We start from the raw sequence: 24,706 nt of genomic DNA, 5'->3' as shown, positions 1-24,706 counted from the left end.
TTGCATAGCTATACCGACAACACGGCCAGCAAGGCAGGGACTATAGACTGCCTCACCTGTACGGGCTTCGCCGGAGCGCGGCTACATCAAAGGGAATACCGCTGTGCGAGTGAGCGGGACAACGACTTAATTTTCGGGGGCCAACGACCAGTTTTCGGGAACAAAGGCACAATCTTATTGAATTGTTATGTTCCTGAAAATTGGTTGTTGTCCCTGAAAATTGGTTGTTGTTCCTGAAAACTGGTCCATGTCCCGACAACTTGGATATGGTTTTTAAATTTAAATGGTGCTCCGCTAATTTGGAGAGTGTTTCCGTAATTTGGGCCATGCAAATATGATTTAGATTGTACATAATTAAGTTAGCCATGCATAGATTATTTAGCTGGTACGTCATTAAGTTGGGTCATGAATTTATGATTTAGATTGTGTTTTGTAAAATTCAATGCTAATTGAAGTTTACTGGTATAATAAGGTAGATTAAGTCGTAGAATTGATTTTTTCGTCCTTAAGTGTTTCTCAGTGTATACTACTTAAAATTTGTGTTATCATAGTAAATGATGTCTCGTTTTTGGCGTATATTTTTCTATTTTTAAACGGGTGGTTCAGAGTATTGTGGTGGGCGATAGACAAAAATGCGAGATAAAAAGAACCACATGTATGTGAACCACCTCACTCCAAAATTATTTGACCGATCTTTTTTAAATAAGTAGCAATAGAAAGCTGAATACTTTTTATAACAACCCAACCCATTCTAATTGCAAATAATATAAAACTATCGTTTATATTTTTTAAAACAATTAATATCATTAAACAGCCGAGTAATTTCTATGTTAAGTAGGCCTGATTTGATGTGCATTATTTGGAACGATAGCGATGTCACAGATGAAATTACTCGTCTGATAACGAAGGACACGTGTTGTTAAAAACCGTCAACAACCTTAAATGTTAAACGCAACAAAAAAGTAACGCCTGCATTCGAGGATCAGCTCATTTAAAAAATACTTCTTTTTGAAATTTACAGCGATAGAAAGTTTTTTTTTTATATATGTAGTACTATTTTGTATGGCAAAAAATAACAAATAACTTGTGCTGTTATTGTGTCAAAAAGTGTCAATAATAGCATTATTTTCACTGGAACGTGCTTTAAGAAATGTGATTTGTTGTAATAGCCACCAACACAGCCGAAATGCTAGACATAGGCATGTGGCAACAATGGCAACGATAGCCCTGTCCCTGGAATAAAAAGAAGACCTACTAATACACAGTCCCAATCAGGGCTTACCGTTATCAAAACACTTCGATCTCGGCGAGATTGTTGACATGTCACCGAAAGCAGGTGCGTGCTTAATTTTAACGCTAGTGCGCAAGCGCGGGCTAATCGAGAGGGGCTCTCGATGACTTAGCGGTTCGGTGAACAAACACAAAAGCGACGTGCTATAGAATCTTGACTGGGGTAGAGTCGCCAATCCCCTCTATATACTGTCCCTGCTCAAACGTATTACTTCATTGCTATTGTGTAAATGTACTTATGACATGATTATGATTTGTAACGGCAGTTAGGACCTAGGCATCGGACTGTACGGGTGGGTTTTTGGATACTCCAGAATCACCCACCGACATAGAGAAAGTTATTTTAATAAACTTATATTTGGACCATACAACATCTCCAGAAATTTTACTTTTCAAATTAGGTAACAACACCCCACAAAAGTGTTGTTATAAGTTATCACAAAGAAATTTTGTGATAAATTAGTACTGAAATATTATTGTTTTCTCATATATACTTTTATTCAATCATATATACAATTGTTACAACATGTGATACATACATAAGTCCAAATCCAATTACAAGAGTACAACTATTAGAAATTGACATACAATTATAAATAATATAGTACATGGATACAATATTACTATATAGTACATTAATCTTTAGAAATATGTTTCAAAATAGTTTGAAAAGAGTAAATCATAGTTCATTTTCTAACAAATTATTTCAGTAATAAAGTTCCATTTACTTTTAATTTTGTCCCTTTTCTTAGTACAGACCAACCTCTTCTATTTTTTTGTAGTAGGATACATATAATTTTCCCGTGGAAAAAGACGGAGTAGTCTCCCTTTGCTTACAATAGTAGATGAAAAACTTCAAGAGTAGCAATAAAAAAATTGTTTAATAATCAAATCTAGCAATACTGACCCCAAAAAGTATTGATTGAGAATTAAATGGTAGTTCAATGCCATGTTTTATTTATATAAGATTAAAAAATGAGGACCAAAAGACCTTTACGTAGCAACAGTCCCAAAATAAATGTAACATTGTCTCCCTTCCATTTTCACAAAACGTACACCTTTCTGTTTCCATTAGTTTAGCTTGCATTAATTTGACATTAGTATATAGAATACTATGCAATATTTTAAGCTGGAAATTCTGAAGTTTGGTGTCATCAGTTAGAAGTCTAGGAGATAAGTAGTAAGTTTGCCATGCTTCTTCAGATATATTAACTTGCAAAACCCTCTTCCATTTTCCTCGACTCGTTGGTTTTGTTTTATATTTATCAAACAATAATTTGTTGAAATATTTTGTTACTTTATCATTTTTATTAATATAGTCTATCATCTTACACGAGGTAATCTGTATCGGTACATTGTTTTGCTCTCTCATGATCCGTTTCCAGTCTCTTGGTATGGCATTTATAAGGCCGTAATACTCTACAAAGGAAGTATCAATATCATATTTTTCTGTGAACATTTCAAAAGACATAAAACTGTTATTTATAACAAGATCGTTAATAAAGAAAACTCATTTTAAACACCACTGTCTATACAAAGTCTTCTATCTATTTTAATACTGTCATTATACCAGATAGGTTTGGAAACAATTTGTTGTGGGTGGTTTTTTTTCTACAATGGATGACCATATACATAACATTTCTTTCCAAAAAGTGTTAAAAAGATTTGAACTTCTAACTAATCCTTTTTTAGTCATTCTGAAAAATTTATCGCCGCCAAATAATTCTATCTTATCTAATACTAACGTTTTCCAAGGCGAGCAATGAATGCGATTTAAAAAAAAAAAATATCCAGGAGAACTTCAGTGCATGACAAAAAGATTTAACATGAGGAACTCGTAATCCACCTTCATTGTAATCGCCATACATAACATTTCGTTTAATTTTATCAATCTTCCCTTTCCATATAAAATTAAAGATCGTCCACTGAATATCTCTAAAAAATAATCAGGTGGATCTGGAAGTACAGTTAAAGTTTGTATTAAATTTGGTAAAGCTAAAGATTTTATGACTGTAACTCTTCCTATGTATGAAAGATTCTTAAAGAACCAATTACCAAACAGATTTTGTATTGACTTTAATTTTTCTATGAAATTATCCTCATATATATTTTCCTTTTGAAAGTTATATGTGATGCCCAGTAATTTAAACTTCCCCTGCTAATTCCAAAGTAGATTCTATGGGGAAGAAATGCCAACCCACAACCCCGCCTGGATCCAATCCATATGGCTTGCGTTTTCTCCATATTTATTTTAAGTCCAGAAACTACTGCAATTTTTTTTTAAAGAAACTAGAACTGTTTCCAATACGTAAGGATCATCTGAGAGAGTGAATGATGTATCATCTGAGAGAGTGAATGATGTATCGTCTGAGAGAGTGAATGATGTATCGTCTGAGAGAGTGAATGATGAATCGTCTGCAAATTGATTTACTAACTACTCAGAATTACTTATATTTATACCAGTTATGTAAGGGTTATATTTATTGCTGCACTTAGCAATTCAACACATAAAACAAAGATATAAGGACTAATGGAATCTCCTTGTCTGACACCCCGTTGTATTTCAAAAAATTCTGAACAATGTCCATTATTTGCAACGCAGCAGGTACATGTATTGTTATTATAAAATGTTTCAATCCACTTAATAATTGATGGACCAAAATTATAGAATCGTAGTGTTTCGAATATAAAATTTGATTCTAAAGATTCAAAAGCTTTCTCAAAATCTATTAGTAGAAGCAAACCCAGAATATTTTCTTTTTCAGTACAATCTAATATGTCACCTAATAATCTAGTGCATTCCCCTATGTACCTTCCCTTAATAAACCCTTTTTGTGTTTCGTTTATAAGAATATCTTAAAAAAAAAAACTACTTGATATTACAGAAGAAGTTATTTTGGAATCTACATTTAATAACGTAAGAGGTCTCCAATTTTTTATATATGATTTAGATTTCCCCTCTTTCGGGATGCAGGTAATCATACCTTGTCGTTGCGAACATGATAATTGTCCTTCGTTATAAGATTGATTTATAGAACGAATGAGAAAGGAATATATGTCAACCCAGAACAATTCATAAAATTCAACAGTAAACTCGTCTATTCCTCGTGACTTACAATTGTTCATATTTTTTAAACAATTAAGACATTCTTGATACTGTATTTCACCTTCTAAACTATTCCTTTCTTCCATTGAAAGTTGTTGATAAGAGGATTATTTTCATCAAAAAACTGACGCTGAGTAATATCATCATTAGATTTTGTATACAATCTTTGGTAAAATTATTTTGTTCTTTAAATATATCAGCTATAGTACTTAGATCATTACCGTTGTCATTTATTAATTTGGGGATGAGCTTTTCTTGGTAGTGGCGTTTTTCTAAACTACACAAATACTTTAATACGTAAAATCATACCGTTATTTTTTCTATCTCGGATAATCTTTAATTCGTTTTCTAGTTCAATAATTCTCTCATTTTGCCTATTTTCTGTTTTTTGTAATTCTTCTAATTCTGTCTCTAGTTCAGTTTCTAACTTTGTTCACGTTTTTAGCTCATCTGGCACGAAGTGCCAAGTGAGCTTATGCCGTGGTGCGTCGTCCGTCCGTCGTCCGTCCGTCCGTCGTTCGTCGTCCGGCGTCAATATTTTACTTTAAATAACTTCTTCTTAATAACCGAAAGCCCTAGGGTCATGATATTTGGCCAGAAGCAAACTGGGATGAAGGGCTAGCAAATTTGTTCAAATAAATAACCTTCATCTATTTTCAAGGTCACAGGGGTCAAATATTTCAAAAACTTTAAACAACTTCTTCTGAATAACCAAAATTCCCAGGGTGATGATATTTGGCCAATAGCATTCTGGGATGAAGGGCTACCAAGTTTGTTCAAATAAGGTCACAGGGGTCAATTGTCTTAAAAAATCTTTAAACAATTTCTTCTGAATAATTTAGAGGTCTAGGATAATGATATTTGGCCAGTAATATGCTGGGATAAAGGGCTACCAAGTTTCTTAAAATGAATGACCTTGACTTATATTCGAGGTCACAGGGGTCAAATATGTTTAAAAACCTTAAAACAACTTCTTCTGAATAACCAAGAAGTCATGCATAATGATATTTGGCCAGTTACATGCTTGGATAAAGGGCTCAAGCAAATTACCTTTACTTATATTCAAGGTCACATGGGTCAAATGTGTTTAAAACTTTTAAACAACTTCTTCTCAATAATCAAGAGGCCTAGGATGATGCTATTTGACCAGTAGCATGCTGTAATAGAGGGCTACAAAGTTTGTTCAAATGAATGACCTTTACTTATGTTTAAGGTCACAGGGGTCAAATATGTTTAAAACCTTTAAACAACTTCTTCTGAATAACCAAGAGGTCTTGGATACTGATATTGGGCCTGTTGTGTGCATGGATGAAGGGCTACCAATTTTGTTCAATGAATGACATTGACCCCTTTTAAAGGTCACAGGGGTTAAATATGTTTAAAACCTTTAAACAACTTCTCCTGAATATCCGAGAGGCATATCCTAATGATATTTGGCCAGTAACATGCCGGGATGAAGGGCTACCAAGTTTGTTCAAATGAAATACCTTCATCTATTTTCAAGGTCACAGGGGTCAAATATGTTTAAAACCTTTCAACAACTTCTCAATAACTAAAAGGCCTTGGATGATGATATTTTGCCAGTAACATGCTGGGATGAAGGGCTACCAAGTTTGTTCAAATGAATGACCTTTGCTCATATTCAAGATCACAGTGATCAAATATGTTTAAATCTTTAAATGACTTGTTCTGAATATTCAAAAAGGTCCAGGGTAATGATATTTAGCCAGAAGTATGCTGGTACAGAAGACTTTAAGCTTTCAAGGTCAGAGGCGTCATATGTTTTAATCATTTAATAGATTCAAATGGATCAAACAAAGATATTTTGCCTGAAGCTGTAGATTAGTCCACTTTTAAGATTACAAGTGCGAGATTAACACCAGGTGAGCGATTCAGGCCCATTTGGCCTCTAATTTGAAAGTGGAGTAAGCAATAGTTTTGCCCCGAATCATTAATTTCAATGTTTCCCATAATAACTTGTCATAAATAGTAAATGTACTTGGCATGTCACTAACTGAATATTGATTTATTACATCAGAAATGCATTCTTTCACAGTATCTACATACACTGTGTCATTCAGGAGGCTATTGTTAAATTTCCATGTTCCCTTTCCACGAGTCTGATTAATTAAACCTAGAGATAATAAAAATGGGGAATGGTCGTATTTATAACTTAAACCTATATCGCACCTATCAACATAAGATAAAAGATCAGATGATACCAGAAAGTAATCTAGCCTTGCTTGTTTTCTATTGGGACCATGCCAAGTAAACAGTAATTTATCTGGGTTGTTTTCCCTCCAAATATCTATTAAGTCAAATTTGTCCATAAGCTCTTATATTTTACCCTGATTGGTAATATTATTTCGATTTACATATTTTTTTGCGTCTAACCTGTAATCTTGTGGAGCATTCCAATCACCACCTATAATAAAAGAAGTATTTCCACAGAGTTCCAGTTGTCTTACTTATTACTGATAGAAAAGAACATTAGTTTCATTGGGACCATAGACAGCTACTAATGTTATATATTTATCACAGGAATCTAATTTTATATTAAGGATAAAAAACTTTCCTCTTAAGCCATGTTTCATAGATATATATCTATACCCGAAAATATTTTTAGATAGAATTGCAACACCCCTACTATTAGACTGAAAGTAGTTGATCCACGCATTATACCCCCTTTCCATTTTCCAAATGCGTTCAGTCTTCTTATCTGAATGAGTATCTATCAAAAAAGTAATATCATAAAGTTTTCTACATCTATCAAAAATGTCCCTTCTTTTTATCGGGTCAGAGGATAATCCCCTACAATTTACACTCCCTACTTTTAGACAGACCATATATCTGAAAACACTGTGAATTTATAATGAAAAATATTTTTACAATGAATATTTTTTTCGAAAGTGGACAAGAAAAGATTATTGCTTTATTGATTAAAAAGGAAATGGATATACATGTATAAACTAGACATAACAATATGTACATATGATCTTTTTGAAAAATCCCTTTCCCTAACCCCGACCCCCCTCCCCAACTTCCCCTACTCCCAAAAGAATAACAAAACATGTCATTCCGAATGTACAAAGCCAAACTGAATACATCGCTATTCTTCGTTCTACATCTCTGTGACCAAATACATCGTTAGTAAATCACTGAACAATTAGTCTGTGGACTACAATAGGGTACAGTATTTGAAGTTGTATGAATAATGGATAGGAAAAATTACTTTAGACATAAAATATCATTATGGTAGTCCAGACCTAGTTTGGGTTCCCATATAACGATTGGAATAATTTTATATGACAAAAGCATATGCAGTTATACGAGATCTAGAGGACTAGAGTATTTAATAGATAGTATAATACTTTTGAAAGATCAACTGAAAACCCAAACCAAATCCTGACTTTCCCATCAGCACGAGACAGTACCCATAACAAATCAATAGACCATGGGAACATACAATATAGGAAATAAGTATTTTCTAAAGTAGTGTGAAAACTATTAATGGATCATAATACTATTATTATTAATAAATCGCTGAACAATTAATTGGTCACATGATAAATCTGCTATCTCTGTTAATATGGACTGACCTGATGCAGTATTTTTAGCAATATGCAAAACGGATAAGAAAAACATAATTTAAGACATAAATTCTATAATTTTAATTACTAATACCCTACTAGTAACTATAATGTCCTTGTTAAACATAGATCATTTACATAATAAAATTGTGGAATATAAACAATGAATACTGCTGTCTGTGCAGTCAGATCACTTTGACCGATATACTATATTTTATAATAGTTTATCTGGTATCGCATAATGAAGGCGAATATAACCAATTGTTGAGTATATCTATACTGACATTTTTTGAGCTTGATGGTAAAGTACATAGATACATACATAGGTAATTGATATTCCGTGTACCACTTAATCACGTTTTACCAAAGAATGTTAATAGTAATTGAATTCTATGTAATTATACACACATGTATGCTTATTGCAAAATAACTAAATATGTTTATTATAATGTTATGGTAAGTGCAGTACATTTCACAAAAAAACGTAACATTTCAAATGTAATTACTTTAGTTTACAGTTCATCGTCCATCCTTTTTCACCAGGGAAAGAAACGGTGCACTTTTTAAGTAGACAAATTTCGTTACTTTCTTTTCAGCGTCGGGAAGAGAACGTCTTTTCCACAAGAGTTCATAGCGTAACTTCGCCAGCTCGGGAGGAAGATCAGGAACGACCGCGTATCCGGAACCTTTACCGAAAACATTTTGTGCCTTATCAAGGACCCAGTCTCTGTCCATAAGGCACATAAACCTTACAATTATGTTCCGTTTTCCCATCACACCATTAGGTAAACGATGTACAGCTTGAAGTAGCATGTTCTGTACCCGGCCGTTGTCCAGTTTCGGAATGTTTATCATAAACTCGCGAATGATGTCTTCAGTGTCCTCGGTCTTCTCCTTCACGTTACCCGGGATACCACGAAACATCAAATTCCATTTACGGTCCCAAAGCTCCAGCCCCAGTCTCTCATCAGAGACAGATTGGATTTCGCTTCCCAGATCCGGTACCACACTTTGAATTATTTCTGTTATATCACTGTTAGTTGACTCGCCAGCGGCGTCAACCTCGCCAACTCGTTTACTGATACCCTTAGATAGCGAAGAGATGTCACCGGATAGTTTAGCTTCTAAAGTCTGAAAACATTTACTAATGTCAGCCATGCTGTCACACTTGTAGTCGTTTTCGGGTTTTGATTTGGGCGTCATGTTTCACGACGTTCACGTACGAACTCCCACGTGCACAAAAGCAGTACACACCAGTCACGCGGTATTCACTATATATATAAAAAAGTTCGTTTGTGAAAATACCCGTAAATGAGTGTTCAAAGTTATTCAATAGTGTATTTCTAGCTCACACATTCGCCGAAAAAGAGAATGTCCAACAATTCTGGTCCACAGACTAAATATTTTCAGCAAAAACTTACAAATTTCTTGCAGCCATCAGAGACGTGTCGCACACCTAGTCGGCCATACCGGAGTCCATTAGTACTGAAATTACTTGTGTAAATATTTGCTTATTCATGAAAACCTTTAATCTTACCATATATTATTAAATTTATACTCAAGTGCGACTTAATGCAAAACACGTTTATAAGACATTTAGATATAATTTGGCTATATACATGTGGCATTATCCTTAATTGTAATTACTATATATCCTTTATGACATTTGAGATAAGACTCATGTGTGAAGTTTTTGTATCCCTAAGTACGATCTCTCTGTAAACTTACTTTCATAACTCATTACTATCGTCCATCACATTACGCAACATTACGCAACAGTCTTAGTGTATTAGCCTTTACCTTGTGGACACTGACCACGGGTAATTGATTTAACAATTAGCGACACCTGTCCCTTAAACCTCAGGTACCTTTATTGCACGTACATGTATTTAACTGTGATATGTTGTATTGTAAGTCAGTTAGGTTCTAGACTATGTACGGAACACATCGGGTATATTTTGGACACTCAAGAATATCCCGCCGTCAAGTCAAAAGTTATCTCTTATTAAATTTCAAAATTAAACTTTTATCAACTCTTACGTCATCATTTCAACAAGACAAAACGTGCAGAAAAACCTTATGTTAATTGGTGGAGTTATCCGGAGTAATTTGCCTCATTCATTTGTGTAAGTCAAGTTACTTACAAGATCCCCGAACCTACACTACTAAGCGAGTATCCCCGAGTAAGAGACAATTCACGAACGAAAACTCGGACCTACAGTTTCATTTGGAATCACACGGATCTGGAACCCAACCAAGACTGTGTTCGACATAGTTTGGAATCAGCCAGAATAACGTTGTGTATAACAGTAACTTTCGGGATGGTATCATGTTATAGATGCGGTGGCCACTTCAGCACCAATCATCTGATATCATGTCCCGCAAAAAGTTGTTTCTGTTTTTCCTGCGGAAATATTGGACATTTTTCACGAGTGTGTTTTATCAGGGACAATATATATACATTGTACGTCCCTGGCTTTATAAGGACCAGACGTGGTACAGCGACTATTTGTACTAAAGGATCTTTACCCGGGACCATACAGCGTCGAAAATCGGCTCAACATCCTATTCCTGTCCATGACTCTCCGGACAGCGAGTCTGCGACCTTGACCACACCAATTAAAAAAGTCAAAATCCAGCTCGAAACGGCGGCGATATTCCGAACGTCCCGGAAATACCGAGAAGAACAAACAGGTACAATCAGTTTTACCATTTTATGAAATTTCAGACGATGATCTTAAAAAATATACCAAAGGAAGTTTACCTGCAATTGCAACTCTGTTCTTTTCTTAGCAAACCCTCTTGTGCTATATTAACCATGTCGGCTGTTTCAAAAAAGTGCGACAAACTACAGGACGAAAACAATAACTTGAAAGAAGAATGTGGACGTATCAAAGAATCGAATGTAAACAACTACGTAACTCAAATTAAAGAACTTGAAAAAGCTTTAGACAACAGGAAGAAAATTATGAAAAGCAAAGACGAGACAATCAGTCAATAACAAACAACAAGACAGGAAAATGAACAAACCCAACGCCACATATCAAATCTAAAGACAACAATTTCGGGAAGCGATCACGAACTGAAACAGCAACACTACAAAATTCGACGACTTAAAAACAAGTTGAAGGAACTTCAGAGTGTACAGCATCAGAATTTTCGCGACCCACACATTCGGACTCAAAACATACAATCTTCCAAATCCCGGAATTATAATTGACGGCAAAAACGAGGTAACGGTGGACAGAACTTTTCATCCAGTGGACAATTTCTTTAAGCCGCGGGACGCGTCCTCTCAAGACCGGAAGGATAAAACACTTATATTTGTATAAAACACTTATATTTGTATAAAACACGTATATTTGTATAAAACATTTATATTTGTATAAAACACTTATATTTACATATTTAAAAAAATAATCAACATATGCGGGAATGCTATGGTAGAGTATATAACATGGATGAATAATAAACAATAATTGATGAAGGCCGATTGCGGCCTGGGTTGATTGTTTTTTTTTTAACATTTTCGCATCCCGAGTTATATTTTCCGCCATAACGTACAATATATGCTGATTATATCTATTCCACTTAGTAAAATATCCTCGGGTTACCGGTTTCCGCGCACTTAAAAAGCATCCGCGATTTCGTACTCAAATCGGCAGAAAACTGTTGAAATTACGGAAGAATGTCATAAACATGTATACAATCTACTAAAGAAAACAAAAAAATAGCAACATAAAACTGTATTTTAAAAAGATCAGAATAAACAATTTTTAACAAATTTCTCCCGTCGGAAGTATCCGTCATATGTTTCCGTGTGTCTATTTTGATTTAATGTTCAAAGAAAGATAACTCGAATACACTAAAAAGAAATTCTCTACAGTGACGTGCACAAACAAAAAGCTTCGTTTGGAATACAAAAAATATCTCTGATCGTCAAATTAAATTTAATTTCACATTTTTTATGGATTTTTCAAGATGTCAAATTGAACTAATTCGTGTAATTTTATAAATTTATTTGTTTTATTTGTTTAGTTATGATATAGAATCTGTTATTATTTTTTTCTGCAGTCTTATATCGGTTTTTGTTTATGGTAAGTTAGTTCTCATTTTGTTCTGTTTAAAATTCGTGAAAATTGGAAGTTCATTGCATTACAAGGTTTACGTTTCATAGAAAATACTGTTTATCCATATAAGAATGTCTCATTGGCACTTCAGAAGTGGAAAAAAATCGGCGTGGAGATGTGGCCTCATTTGCATACGACATTTTCGAACGTTTGTCAGACTACAATAACAACTGGTTCATGAATAAAATATATCACCGTTTTTCAGATATGGGTTCATTTTGAGCAAGATAAAATGCATATTTATGTGTGTTTTTTAATCAGTGATTAATTCTTATGTTTTCCGGACGAACTTCCGGTAATTTTTGTGTCAGTTTACAGACGATTGCCGAACGTCTAAAACATCCTTGTGTTGTGTCCAGCAGTTCAAGTAGTTACGAGATATAGCTTAATAAAATGGCTGCGCGGAAATACATAACGCGCGGAAACTGATGACTAAACGACACATTCTGTTTGAATTAGACTGTTCTTCTGTTCGTGCAACTGTTCCTAACATGATACCCTGATACTTCATCATTCCTGTCCCTGTTGGCAGTTGTTGTCCCTTGTTTTGTCTATTGAACCTGAATACTTTATTATCTTTGGAATTTATCATTATCAGTCGTCATTTGGTCGACAGACGATAAACAATTAACACTGCCGTTACACTTTATACCAGATGCTTATTTCGATCGGTCGACATTGCTCGTGAACTCATGAGATTAGCATTTGGCAGATTTATAATCACTATTTCTAATAGCAATAAGTGCGGTGGAACATTCTGACCGTGCTCTGGACAGGGTTAACGTAGACCCAACGGTTAATTCCTAACCCTAACCCAAAGGTTAATTCGAAACTTGGTGTATTTGTCCGCAAGCAAACCGTTCAATACACACAGAAATAACATGTTCATTCGACAACAATGAGACAGCCCGCTGGTTGACATTTGACTGAGGGGCGGGGAATCTCTTTTGGAAGAACGTTAATCTGTTGGGAATTCATACATGCACGCGCATAGTCTATTGTCCAATTATACAGTTATAAACCAATACATGCTAGAAATAATTTGTTATATTATGCATAACTCATTGTCTGATACATTGTTGTACACGATCTAAGTATGACACACATTAGTGGGTTTTTTTGATTTTCAACAAATTTTATTGAACAAAAAATTGCACAAAAGGATAAGACAACAGGCTTAGCCTATATTAGTCTTCTCCTATCCGTAATACATTAGTTGCAATGCACTACTTCATAAAGCAATTGATACTAGTTAAAAACCCATGATTGGTACTATATATGGGACATTGTTTTATAAATCGTTCTAGCTCCTATAATACTCTATGTATGCGATATCCTCGTTATATATACAATTGATAATTATCAAAGGCAACATTTTCATTTATATATTAGTACATTCTACCAATTTAAAAACATTAATAGTAGATGTGAATGTGAAGTGGTAGAATACTCGACGTGAAGACGAGGTGAACATTTGTCATGTGGATATGACGAGGTTCTATAGTTAATGTAATTGTTAATTATATCAATATTTGATGTTTGTGACGAGGTGCTATAGTTAATTGTATCAATATTTGATGTTTGTGACGAGGTTCTATAATTAATTATATCAATATTTGATGTTTGTGACGAGGTGCTATAATTAATTGTATCAATATTTGATGTTTGTGACGAGGTTCTATGATTGATTGTATCATTATTTGATGTTTGTGACGAGGTTCTATAATTAATTGTATCAATATTTGACGTTTGTGACGAGGTTCTATAATTGATGAAATTGTTTATTAAAGTCGAACCTCGCTATCTCGAACTCGTATAACTCGAAGACCCCGTTTAACTCGAACTATTTCATCGGTCCCGGCCAAAACTCTTCTTAATCTTAGTAATAACAAATCTGATAACTCGAACTATGAAAACTCGAAAAACATCGGTCCCAACAACGTAAATCCTACATAAAAAATATAGAAGTTTCTTAAGATTCACAAGTATATCATATATTCTTTAATTATTTGATACATATAAGACGCAGTGCTACGTTAAACACCGTTCTAATTGAGCAGCTTACGCTCGGTCATTATTACTTCGATTAAACTTGTGCCATTAAAATGTGTTTGACTGTACAAACGTCTTCAATGTTGATTAACAACAATTAGTACTCACTGCGAGCCCATTAAACAATTTGAATGGCACTATATTTACACCAAAGCTGCCGACACTTTCTAACCTGAAAATGGTCACAGTGTGCGGTCATGCGTAAATAAGCTCCCACAGTAAAAATCACAACCGAGGACTGGTTCGTCGGTTTGGCTTGTTCTCGTTTTCCTTTGTTATATAAAAAGTGGGGGAAACGAGAACACCCCGTCGGTTTATGTTTTTACAGGAGCTTGTATGGCACTGATAATTAATTAAGAGATTATAGGAACAATACGATAATTATTGTTGAGTACGTCGTGTTGAGAAGATGTCAAGTGTCATTGGGGTCTATAAATGTCGATATGTTTCCTGATTAACTCATACCCATTTCGGAATGTCGAAAACAACTGAGCAATCCGCAACGTGTACGCTCCAACACAGTGATTTGTGTAAAGACTTGCGCACTTTCATTTCCGCATTGAAATTTCTATCGGCATAGCACGAGATCGGAGACAGCATGCGTGTTTATTGTAACATTAATTAATGAATATGATTATGAATGAGTTGTTATTTTTTATTTTATATAGTTATCTTTTTTGTCATTTATCGACTGTTTAAATACGTTGATTGTTAGAGAAATCAATGATATATATATAGCCTCATATTGGACCAAATACTTTACTAAGCTTTATGCCAAACATAGGAACTAGCTTAACTCGAATACTCGGATAACTCCCAACGATCAACGACTTCGAGATAACGAGGTTCGACTGTATATCAATAGCTGATGTTTACATAAAGTGGTATCTTTGTTTATTTTTGTTTGTTTCACTTTCCAGTAAGAAAACATGCAAACCACCATCTTTTCCGAAACTGCGAACCCGGTGCCAGGGGAACAAACAGATGAACTCTTATATAATGAATCTGATTCACAGCGTACCATTGTACATAGCACAAATAGGAAAGACAATTCTTGTGATGATTCTCAAGACGAGGATGAATTGTCTCCCCCTGATGGAGGATGGGGGTGGGTAATCGTCTTTGGCAGTCTGGTGATACATATCATTTTATGTAAGTATACGATGATTTTATGACTTATGGTTATAGAATAAGAAGGATGAAAATGGTATATCAATTTCCTATATCATGTTTGCATTAGGGTTAAGGTCGGTATACTAGATAGTGTCTGTATCAATGGTTGGTTTGTATTAGGGGTGATGTTTGTATCAGGGGTGAGGTTTGTATTAGGGGTGATGTTTGTATCAGGGGTGGGGTTTGTATCAGGGGTGAGGTTTGTATTAGGGTAAAATTTGTATTAGGGGTAAGGTTTGTATTAGGGGTGAGGTTTGTATTAGGGGTAAGGTTTGTATTAGGGGTAAGGTTTGTATTAGGGGTAAGGTTTGTAGTAGGGGAAAAAGGTTTGTATAAGGGGTGAGGTATGTATAAGGGGAAAGGTTTAGGGGTAAGGTTTGTATTAGGGGTAAGGTTTGTATTAGGGGAAAGGTTTAGGGGTAAGATTTGTATAAGGGGTAAGGTTGGGGTAAGGTTGGGGTAAGGTTTGTATAAGGGGTAAGGTTTGTATAAGGGGTGAGGTATGTATAAGGGGAAAGGTTTAGGGGTAAGGTTTGTATCAGGGGTAAGGTTTGTATAAGGGGTAAGGTTTGTATTAGGGGTAAGGTTTGTATAAGGGGTAAGGTTTGTATTAGGGGTAAGGATTGTATCAGGGGTAAGGTTTGTATTAGGGGTAAGGTTTGTATAAGGGGTAAGGTTTGTATTAGGGGTAAGGTTTGTATTAGGGGTAAGGTTTGTATTAGGGGTAAGGTTTGTATAAGGGGTAAGTGTATTTGCCACACTTTGCATCTCGTGCGAATATGGCATGATTATTGATAAAAATATTGATAGTGGATTCAGTGAACACGAGGATGATGTTAGAACTCAGATCACTGATCGTAAGATGCAGCTAATATATAAAGAAACATTTATTGCAATTTTTCAGTTAGATTACTAAAAGTTCGTGTATACTATTAGAGTGTATACCCTGCATTAATTCCTTATTGTTGCTATTAAAAGAGTATAAAAATAATTTAAAATCTCTCTCTTTAAATGTGTTTTATTGATTTAATCTTCTCTTTTTTTCTACTAGTTGGAATAGAGAAATCGTCGGGAATCTTTTTCCTAAAGTTTGATGAGAAGTTCCATCAGTCGGCGATTGTCACCGCCTGGGTAACAACCTTACCGGGTGGCCTACGTTTAATTCTAGGTAAACTTGATGCATAACCAGAAGTCATCACCACCTGATAAACTAACATATTAAGGGTTATGATTAGGGTTAGGGACCTGATAAACTAACATATTAAGGGTTAGGATTAGGGTTAGAGTTAGGGACCTGATACACTAGCATATTAAGGGTTAGGGTTAGGGACCAGATAAACTAACATATTTAGGGTTAGGGTTAGGGTTAGGGACCTGATACACTAACATATCAAGGAGTTTTGCCAACCTCTGTACTTGGATTGCAAACAATAATCAATAATCATCAACCTTGATATCTCAAGGATCATGATTTAGGTTTATTCCAGACAAACGTGACTTATAGACAGTTATAATCACATCCTGGGAACAGTACCGTACTGGTCTACGTATATTCTAGACAAAACTGACTTATAAACAGGAATTTTCATCGTCACTTTCGCGTCTACGCTGTTCCCTGTGTAACCTTTCTGGTTAATAGGGTGAAATACGCGTAGGCTTTTGATACCTAAAGTAAAAAAGTAAAACAGCGAAATTGAACTAAATTGTCAATTCTCAGAACACAATTTGAACTCAAAATTGGTTTTAAAGGACACCAACAATAGACAGAGAAAAATATGGTGTTCCTGACTGGTACATGTACCTGAAAGTTTTTCAGTTATAATAACAAAAGGATACCAAAGTGTCAATAAAACCATCATTCATAATACAACTAATGCAAAATGTGAACAAATGAAAGACTTACAAGGAGAACCTCGAGGTTATTAGAAAGGGAAAGCGTCCTGTGTTCATTGACGACGACACCCGTCGTATAAATATTGAATGCGACATGAAGACACCGTTGTTATTGGAAGCAGGGATACTGTTATCAAGAAAGGGAAAGTTCGCAGTAGGAAAAGTCGTAATCGTCCCGTTTGTCGGACAGCTTTGTAGCAAGCCGTCCCAGTTTGTCACGTGCACATTACGATCGTGGAAAGTTAATGAAGCGTCCACGTGACGTATCCCATCAAATCTGGAAAATTGTGTAGGTGACCAGCATAGGATTTGTTTGATTTGTTCGGGAAGCAGCTTAACGTCCACCACAACAGCTGAGGTGATATGAACGGTGTCCAACGGATGACGGGCCAACTAAAGTGTCATTGTAAGTGTCAACACGCTGGCATGTCATAATCTGCTATTATAGCAGGACACTCTATTTGATCCTATTGTGATATGTTTTTTTGTCACAAAAAAAACAAAATACTGTCGGCATTTTGAAAAAAGAAGGGTTTGTTTTTTGTTTGATAACCTACAGACCTAAACTTGTATGACAGTGCAGCCAATAATATCTATACAATACACGAGGACCAAACTGCCTCTTATGTATTAACAATACCGAATAACGGATTATATATGTGGTCTGATTTTTAGTGATGATGACCTAACATTCGAAAATTGATTATACATTTGTTATTGTTTCGCGATCTAGAGATGTGAAGTAGCACTTTTTGGCGATGTTTAAGCACAGAGACGGGACTGCCAAGTGTCAACGAGTCAAAATGATAGACTTTATTATAGAATATTGAACAAAAACAAGTTACATGTATTGTATTTTAATAAACAAATCATCAACAAAGACATTAGACGGTGATTAAATGAGAGAGATAATCTATTTTCAAACATCATTATTATTTATGTATTTGAATCATCACAACCACATGCAGGCTATTTCATGACGACATTACTGCTACACTTTGCACTTGATGTTAATTGAACTACTGTAATTGTTTCCCATCCCCATCCCTGCATGGAAAAATGCTGAAATATATTTTAACCAAAATTTAAAATAAAAATCGATCACATCAATGATGTACATTCCCTATCCTCAGAATCACTACGGTGCATTTCGTGAAAAATGTCAATGATTTCTTAAAACATTCAAATGACATTACTTACAAAAAGCATGCATTCTTCCGATAATAACCGGTTGGAAGTGTTATACATAAACAACTAATATACCATCTCCTGATATTTAATGAACTCATAATTTCGGTAGTGTGTCATCAATGATAATGTTGCGTTACATCATTCAGATGTTGTTTGTTGAAATGTCTCAGGGCCTCTGTGCAGTATGCTGACAAACAAATTTTCGTTTCGCCCCATCGTCATGGCGGGAGCAGTCCTCATGGGTCTTGGCATGGTCTTGACAGGATTTGCCAACAATATGACGCTTGTCTTCATCAGTTTTGCCATTATTGAAGGTAAGCATTACAATGAAACATAAAGACAAAAGGTGCAACGTGTTTCATCTTAATTATGCACAATATGACTGTAGTCACGACCTACCTGGGTGGGATGACACATTCAGTGCTTGTGTGATATAGGAAACATAATTACGAAAGGTAAGTAGACATTACATTACTATTTGTTGGTAACGTGCGCGAGTTTTATCAAATATGTTTGCTTCGTTTCTAACATGACTGTGCTCATCCTCGACATACAGGGGTTACACTCACATCCTCGATAGACAGAGTAACGCTACATCCTCGATATACAGGGGTTACACTCACATCCTCGATATACAGAGTAACGCTACATCCTCGGTATACAGGGGTTACGCCCACATCCTCGATATACAGGGGTAACGCTACATCCTCGATATACAGAGTAACGCTACATCCTCGACATACAGGGGTTACGCCCACATCCTCGATATACAGGGGTTACGCCCACATCCTCGATATCCAGGGGTTACGCCAACATCCTCGATATTCAGGGGTAACGCCCACATCCTCGATATACAGGGGTTACGCCCACAACCTCGATATACAGGGGTTACGCCAACATCCTCGATATACAGGGGTAACGCCCACATCCTCGATATTTAGGGGTCACACTCACATCCTCGATATACAGGGGTTACGCTCACATCCTCGATATACAGGGGTTACGCCCACATCCTCGATATACAGAGTAACACTACATCCTCGATATACAGGGGTATCCTCACATCCTCGATATACAGGCGTTTCCCTCACATCCTCGATATACAGGGGTACCCTCACATCCTCGATATCCAGGGGTTATGCTCACATCATCGATATCCAGGGGTTACGCTCACAACCTCGATATCCAGGGGCTACGCCCACATCCTCGATATCCAGGGGCTACGCTCACATCCTCGATATACAGGGGTTACGCTCACATCCTCGATACACAGGGGTTACCCTCACATCATCGATATTCAGAGGTTACGCCCTTATCACCGATATCCAGGGGTTTAGCCCTCAACCTCGATATATAAAGGTAATACTCACATCCTCGATATACAGTGGTTCCGCTCACATTCTTGATATACAGGGGTTACACTCATATCCTCGATATACCGGGGTTACACTCGCATCCGTAACCTCTGGATATGGAGAATTGGTTTTGCTAGGACTGAACATTTCCTGACTTCGACTCTCATGTTTCCTACTGGACTGGACATTTCCTGACTTCGACTCTCATGTTTCCTACTGGACTTGACATTTCCTGACTTAGACTCTCATGTTTCCTACTGGACTGGACATTTCCTGACTTCGACTCTCATGTTTCCTACTGGACTGAACATTTCCTGACTTAGACTCTCATGTTTCCTCATGGACTGGACATTTCCTGACTTAGACTCTCATGTTTCCTCCTGGACTGGACATTTTATGACTTCGACCCTCATGTTTCCTCCTGGACTGGACATTTCATGACTTCGACCCTCATGTTTCCTACTGGACTCGACATTTCCTGACCTCGACACTCATTTTTCCTACTGGACTGGACATTTCCTGACTTCGACCCTCATATTTCCCACTGGACTGAACATTTCATGACTTCGACCCTCATGTTTCCTACTGGACTGAACATTTCCTGACTTTGACCCTCCTGTTTCCTACTGGACTGAACATTTCATGACTTCGACCCTCCTGTTTCCTACTGGACTGAACATTTCCTGACTTTGACCCTCATGTTTCCTACTGGACTGAACATTTCATGACTTCGACCCTCATGTTTCCTACTGGACTGAACATTTCATGACTTCGACTCTCATGTTTCCTATTGGACTGGACATTTCTGACTTCGACCCTCATGTTTCCTACTGGACTGGACATTTCCCGACTTCGACTCTCATGTTTCCTACTGGACTGAACATTTCATGACTTCGACTCTCATGTTTCCTATTGAACTGGACATTTCCTGACTTCGATTCTCATGTTTCCTATTAGACTTGACATTTCCTTACTTTGACCCACGTGTTTCCTACTGGACTGGACATTTCCTGATGTAGACTCTCATGTTTCCTATTGGACTGGACATTTCCCTACTTCGACCCTCATGTTTCCTACTGGACTGGACACTTCCAGACTTCGACCCTTATGTTTCCTACTGGTATCGACAGGTTTCCGCTGGAAATGAACACTCTCAGTTTGACACTAGAGATTCCGTTAGACTAAATCGTCTAAGACAGACTTATTCTACTTTGTCCTTACCTAAAACCTTTCTGTTGGATTGAAGTTATACTGATAAGTTTTTTAAATGGTGATTTAAGTCTTTTTTGTTAATATAGATATATTCTTTTATTTCCTCGAGAACTGAGTGTTCCCTATCACTCATCCCCATGATTTCTTCTTCTAAAACGCAAGTTCTTGTTTGTCTTCACGGTTTGTCTGTTAAACATTATTCTTTTTTGTCATCCACATTTCCTGTAGACGTGATTACCCCATTGTGTATGGTAATTGTAATTATAGAACATACTGTTTCATACTGATGTTGCATTTTGACATAAATTTTTATTCTTGTTATCATGTTATGGACCCTTTCCCTATTCGTCTATTTCCTGCAGGCCTAGGGATGAGTCTAGTGTATTCCCCGGCCGTAGTTATCGTCGGGAAATACTTCACCGGAAGACGAGGATTGGCTGTAGGCATTGCAACTTCAAGTTTTGGATCTTTCCTCTTTCCAACCTTCATCGAATTTCTGTTCGATTATTATGGATTTCTGGGCGCGATGCTAATGTTAGCGGGAACGTCGCTAAACATTATGGTGTGTGGAAGTTTATTCACACCACCACCTGAAAGGAAAACTCGCAGAAGGTAAGTCAGCTAGTTAAGTATGTAAACACCTACAGATCAAACGTGTTTACTCAGTACATGTAAAACATTGACGAGTGTGATCGGTATTATAGTCGATAAAATCATCCGGGCTGGCGACGGGCTGTTATGCCGTCTTTCCTTTTGTTGTGTTGTCTTCTCAGTTCCTGATGCCGTCTCTCCTTTTGTAGTGTTTTCTTCTCAGTTCCCGATGCCGTCTCTCCTTTTGTAGTGTTACCTTCTCAGTTCCTGATGCCGTCTCTCCTTTTGTAGTGTTGTTTTCTCAGTTCCTGATGCCGTCTCTCCGTTTGTTGTGTTGTCTTCTCAGTTTCTGATGCCGTCTCTCCTTTTGTAGTGTTGTCTTCTCAGTTCCTGATGCCGTCTCTCCTTTTGTAGTGTTGTCTTCTCAGTTCCTGATGCCGTCTCTCCTTTTGTAGTGTTGTCTTCTCTATTAACTGTGCCCTATACTTAGGTTATATCAAATGTACACATCATAATCAATGTACCAGCCATTTGAAGGTGGACAGTATTTTCTTATTATGATTTTATTCTATTTCAGACAGAAGACATCAACAGATGAAATAAACGTCACGGAACAATTCCTACGCCCTCAGTTGCAAGATGAAATAAACGGAAAAGCTGCAGATGCAGAACAGTCAGAGAGAGCAACATGCGATCAGGAATGTGTTTGTAGGGTACCGTGTGTTAGTAAGGTACCATGCAGTACAATGTGTTTGAGGAGATCAAAAACTAAAGTATCACAGATGTTGTCAGATCCGAGGTTTGCTACCTTTTGTGTAGCGTTGTTTCTGTTCTCTATTGCTGCCCATTCGGCGTACGCCTTTATACCGCTATACGCCAAGCAGATAGCCATCACTGACTCCCAGACCACGTATGTCGTCGCTCTAACCATACTGGCGGACGGGCTGGGAAAAGTGTGTCTGGGTGCTGTGTTAGACATTGGACGAGTTAAACAGTACAGGGTGCTGGCCTACAATCTAACACTAGTGTTGGTCGGACTCGTCTATATCTGTCTCCCGTCCACGTCTACGTTCATACAACTCTGCGTGGTGTCATCCACGTTCGGCCTCTTGTTTGGAGGTATCATGTCACAAAAGTCCGTCGTAACTGCGGATATTCTTGGTGTCGATAAGCTTGCTGATGCATTTGGGATGTTAAACTTATTTCAAGGGGCAGGAGCATTCATTGGTCCTCCAATTTCGGGTAGGTAATGGTCCAGATTATTGTTTCAGCTGTTTTTCTCTACACTTGTTTTCATTGTGCAATGATTATCCTTTGTTATGCGCGAATATTGAAACATGCAAGTTTCACCTATATAATGTCTATATCATATCTATATAAAATCTATATAATGTCTATATCATATCTATATAAAATCTATATAATGTCTATATCATATCTATATAAAATATATATAATGTCTATCATAGCTATATAAAATCTATATAATGTCTATATCATATCTATATAAAATCTATATAATGTCTATATCATATCTATATAAAATCTATATAATGTCTATCATAGCTATATAAAATCTATAAAATGTCTATATCATATCTATATAGAATCTATATAATGTATATCATAGCTATATACAATCTATGAAATGTCTATCATAGCTATATAATGACTATACAATATCTATATAATGTTTATATAATATCTCTAATATATATATATATAATGTCGACTGCATTTCATCACCTCACATTATGTGGTAAAGAAGAGATAAATTGAGTAAAACGTTGGTAACAACGGGGAGGGAGATCACTCCAATATTTTACAGATTTGTTTCCACTTTAAACTCGAACAGCTTATTGTTTTGTTAAACTCTTTTAATATCTAATTCAATTTTGTTTTAAATACTTTTGGAAGTTTTTAACGTAACAAGACTTGAAGGACGGGGAACAGAATTTCCTAGCTTGTAATTATGATTCAGAATACGGATCTGTATCAGACCTTGGGGTTAAAGATGCATGAACCCTACCGTATATAATGTTGATTGGTCAATAGAAGTAATACCGTCAATAGAGGTAGATAACGAAATACGGTCACTCCTCACTATTGTTTGCTGTGAGATTGGAAATAAGATTGTTTTGTTTTCCATTATCAGGTTTGATTAAAGACACGAGGGGAGACAACAACGCGGGGTTTTATTTCGGAGGAGTCACCACGATTGCTGGCTCCGTTATTTTTGCTGTGGCTAATAGTGTCCATTATGTAAAATCAAAACAACATGACAATTCCGTGTGAATTGATGTCGTTTGAAATTAGCCAAAAAACACCTAACATCAGTCTAGTGTTATAAACTCGAATGAAAACTGAGATGCCTTGACCGATTCAATAATTTCACAATTTTTGTGTTAGACCTAAAATAAAAAACAATAATAATGTTGTATATTATTATTATTGGTAAGTATTACAAGATAACCGGTAATAAGGTTTATATATATATTTTCAATGCCGCCATGACTATTCTCATAATTATGCTTATTGAAGATTTAAAGGGGCATCACGCTGAAGTAATTTTTTTTGTGTCTTTTTTTCAAATACTACATAAACATATCAAGTGAAACTCCTTATGGAAAATAATGATCGGATTTGGCTGTAAGATAATCAGCGGTATTTCTACCTGTCTGACCAACGTTTTGTTCAGGGATTTCCCTCTACTAGCGCAGGCGCATAGCACACCATTTCTTTGTAAACAAAATGACTGGCCGTGTGAAGTAAGCGAAAGAAAAGTGTTGTACCGTGTCAGCTACGAAGCGAAAAGTCGTCAAATGGTCAAAAGGTAGCGCAAGGGGTACGTTACGGAATCATAATTGACAGTGGGAAGTATTCAAAGCAGAAAATAACTGCCCTAGCAGTTAGTACGGTGCATGTATTCTTCCGGATTGCCGGTTAAGCTGAAATGAAATCGACAGAAATCCTAGCGCTGTTAATGTTATGAATAAATATCTGAAACTATTAACCTCGCTAGTAGTAGTATCATTGTGTGAGTTTGAACACAGATGAACTTAGTTTAATACCACATACCTATAATACAGATAGTTAATACAACCAAATACCTATCATACCGAC

At 36.3% G+C, this 24,706-nt stretch overlaps 1 protein-coding gene across 3 annotated transcripts in view; it reads left to right on the top strand.

Annotated features, from left to right (window-relative positions):
• The window catches only part of LOC110448286 (monocarboxylate transporter 12-like), a 33,734-nt gene extending 9,437 nt beyond the window's left edge, over nt 1-24,297 (top strand). The window contains exons 1-7 of one of the 3 annotated variants that reach the window (XM_021494452.1): nt 14,605-14,698; nt 15,089-15,320; nt 16,393-16,509; nt 18,596-18,739; nt 21,355-21,604; nt 22,161-22,825; nt 23,739-24,297. In XM_021494452.1, coding sequence (XP_021350127.1) covers nt 15,098-15,320; nt 16,393-16,509; nt 18,596-18,739; nt 21,355-21,604; nt 22,161-22,825; nt 23,739-23,878 — 1,539 coding nt within the window. In that variant the 5' untranslated portion in view covers nt 14,605-14,698; nt 15,089-15,097 and the 3' untranslated portion in view covers nt 23,879-24,297. Of the gene's footprint in view, nt 1-14,604; nt 14,699-15,088; nt 15,321-16,392; nt 16,510-18,595; nt 18,740-21,354; nt 21,605-22,160; nt 22,826-23,738 lie in introns of those variants that run through there. The other 2 variants (XM_021494454.1, XM_021494453.1) reach the window with 2 other exon arrangements.
• Nucleotides 24,298-24,706: the final 409 nt, after the last annotated feature.

This window comes from Mizuhopecten yessoensis, unplaced genomic scaffold (genome assembly GCF_002113885.1).
Source record: "Mizuhopecten yessoensis strain PY_sf001 unplaced genomic scaffold, ASM211388v2 scaffold3983, whole genome shotgun sequence".
NCBI classification, from domain to species: domain Eukaryota; kingdom Metazoa; phylum Mollusca; class Bivalvia; order Pectinida; family Pectinidae; genus Mizuhopecten; species Mizuhopecten yessoensis.
This window is presented reverse-complemented; position numbering and strand designations above follow the sequence as displayed.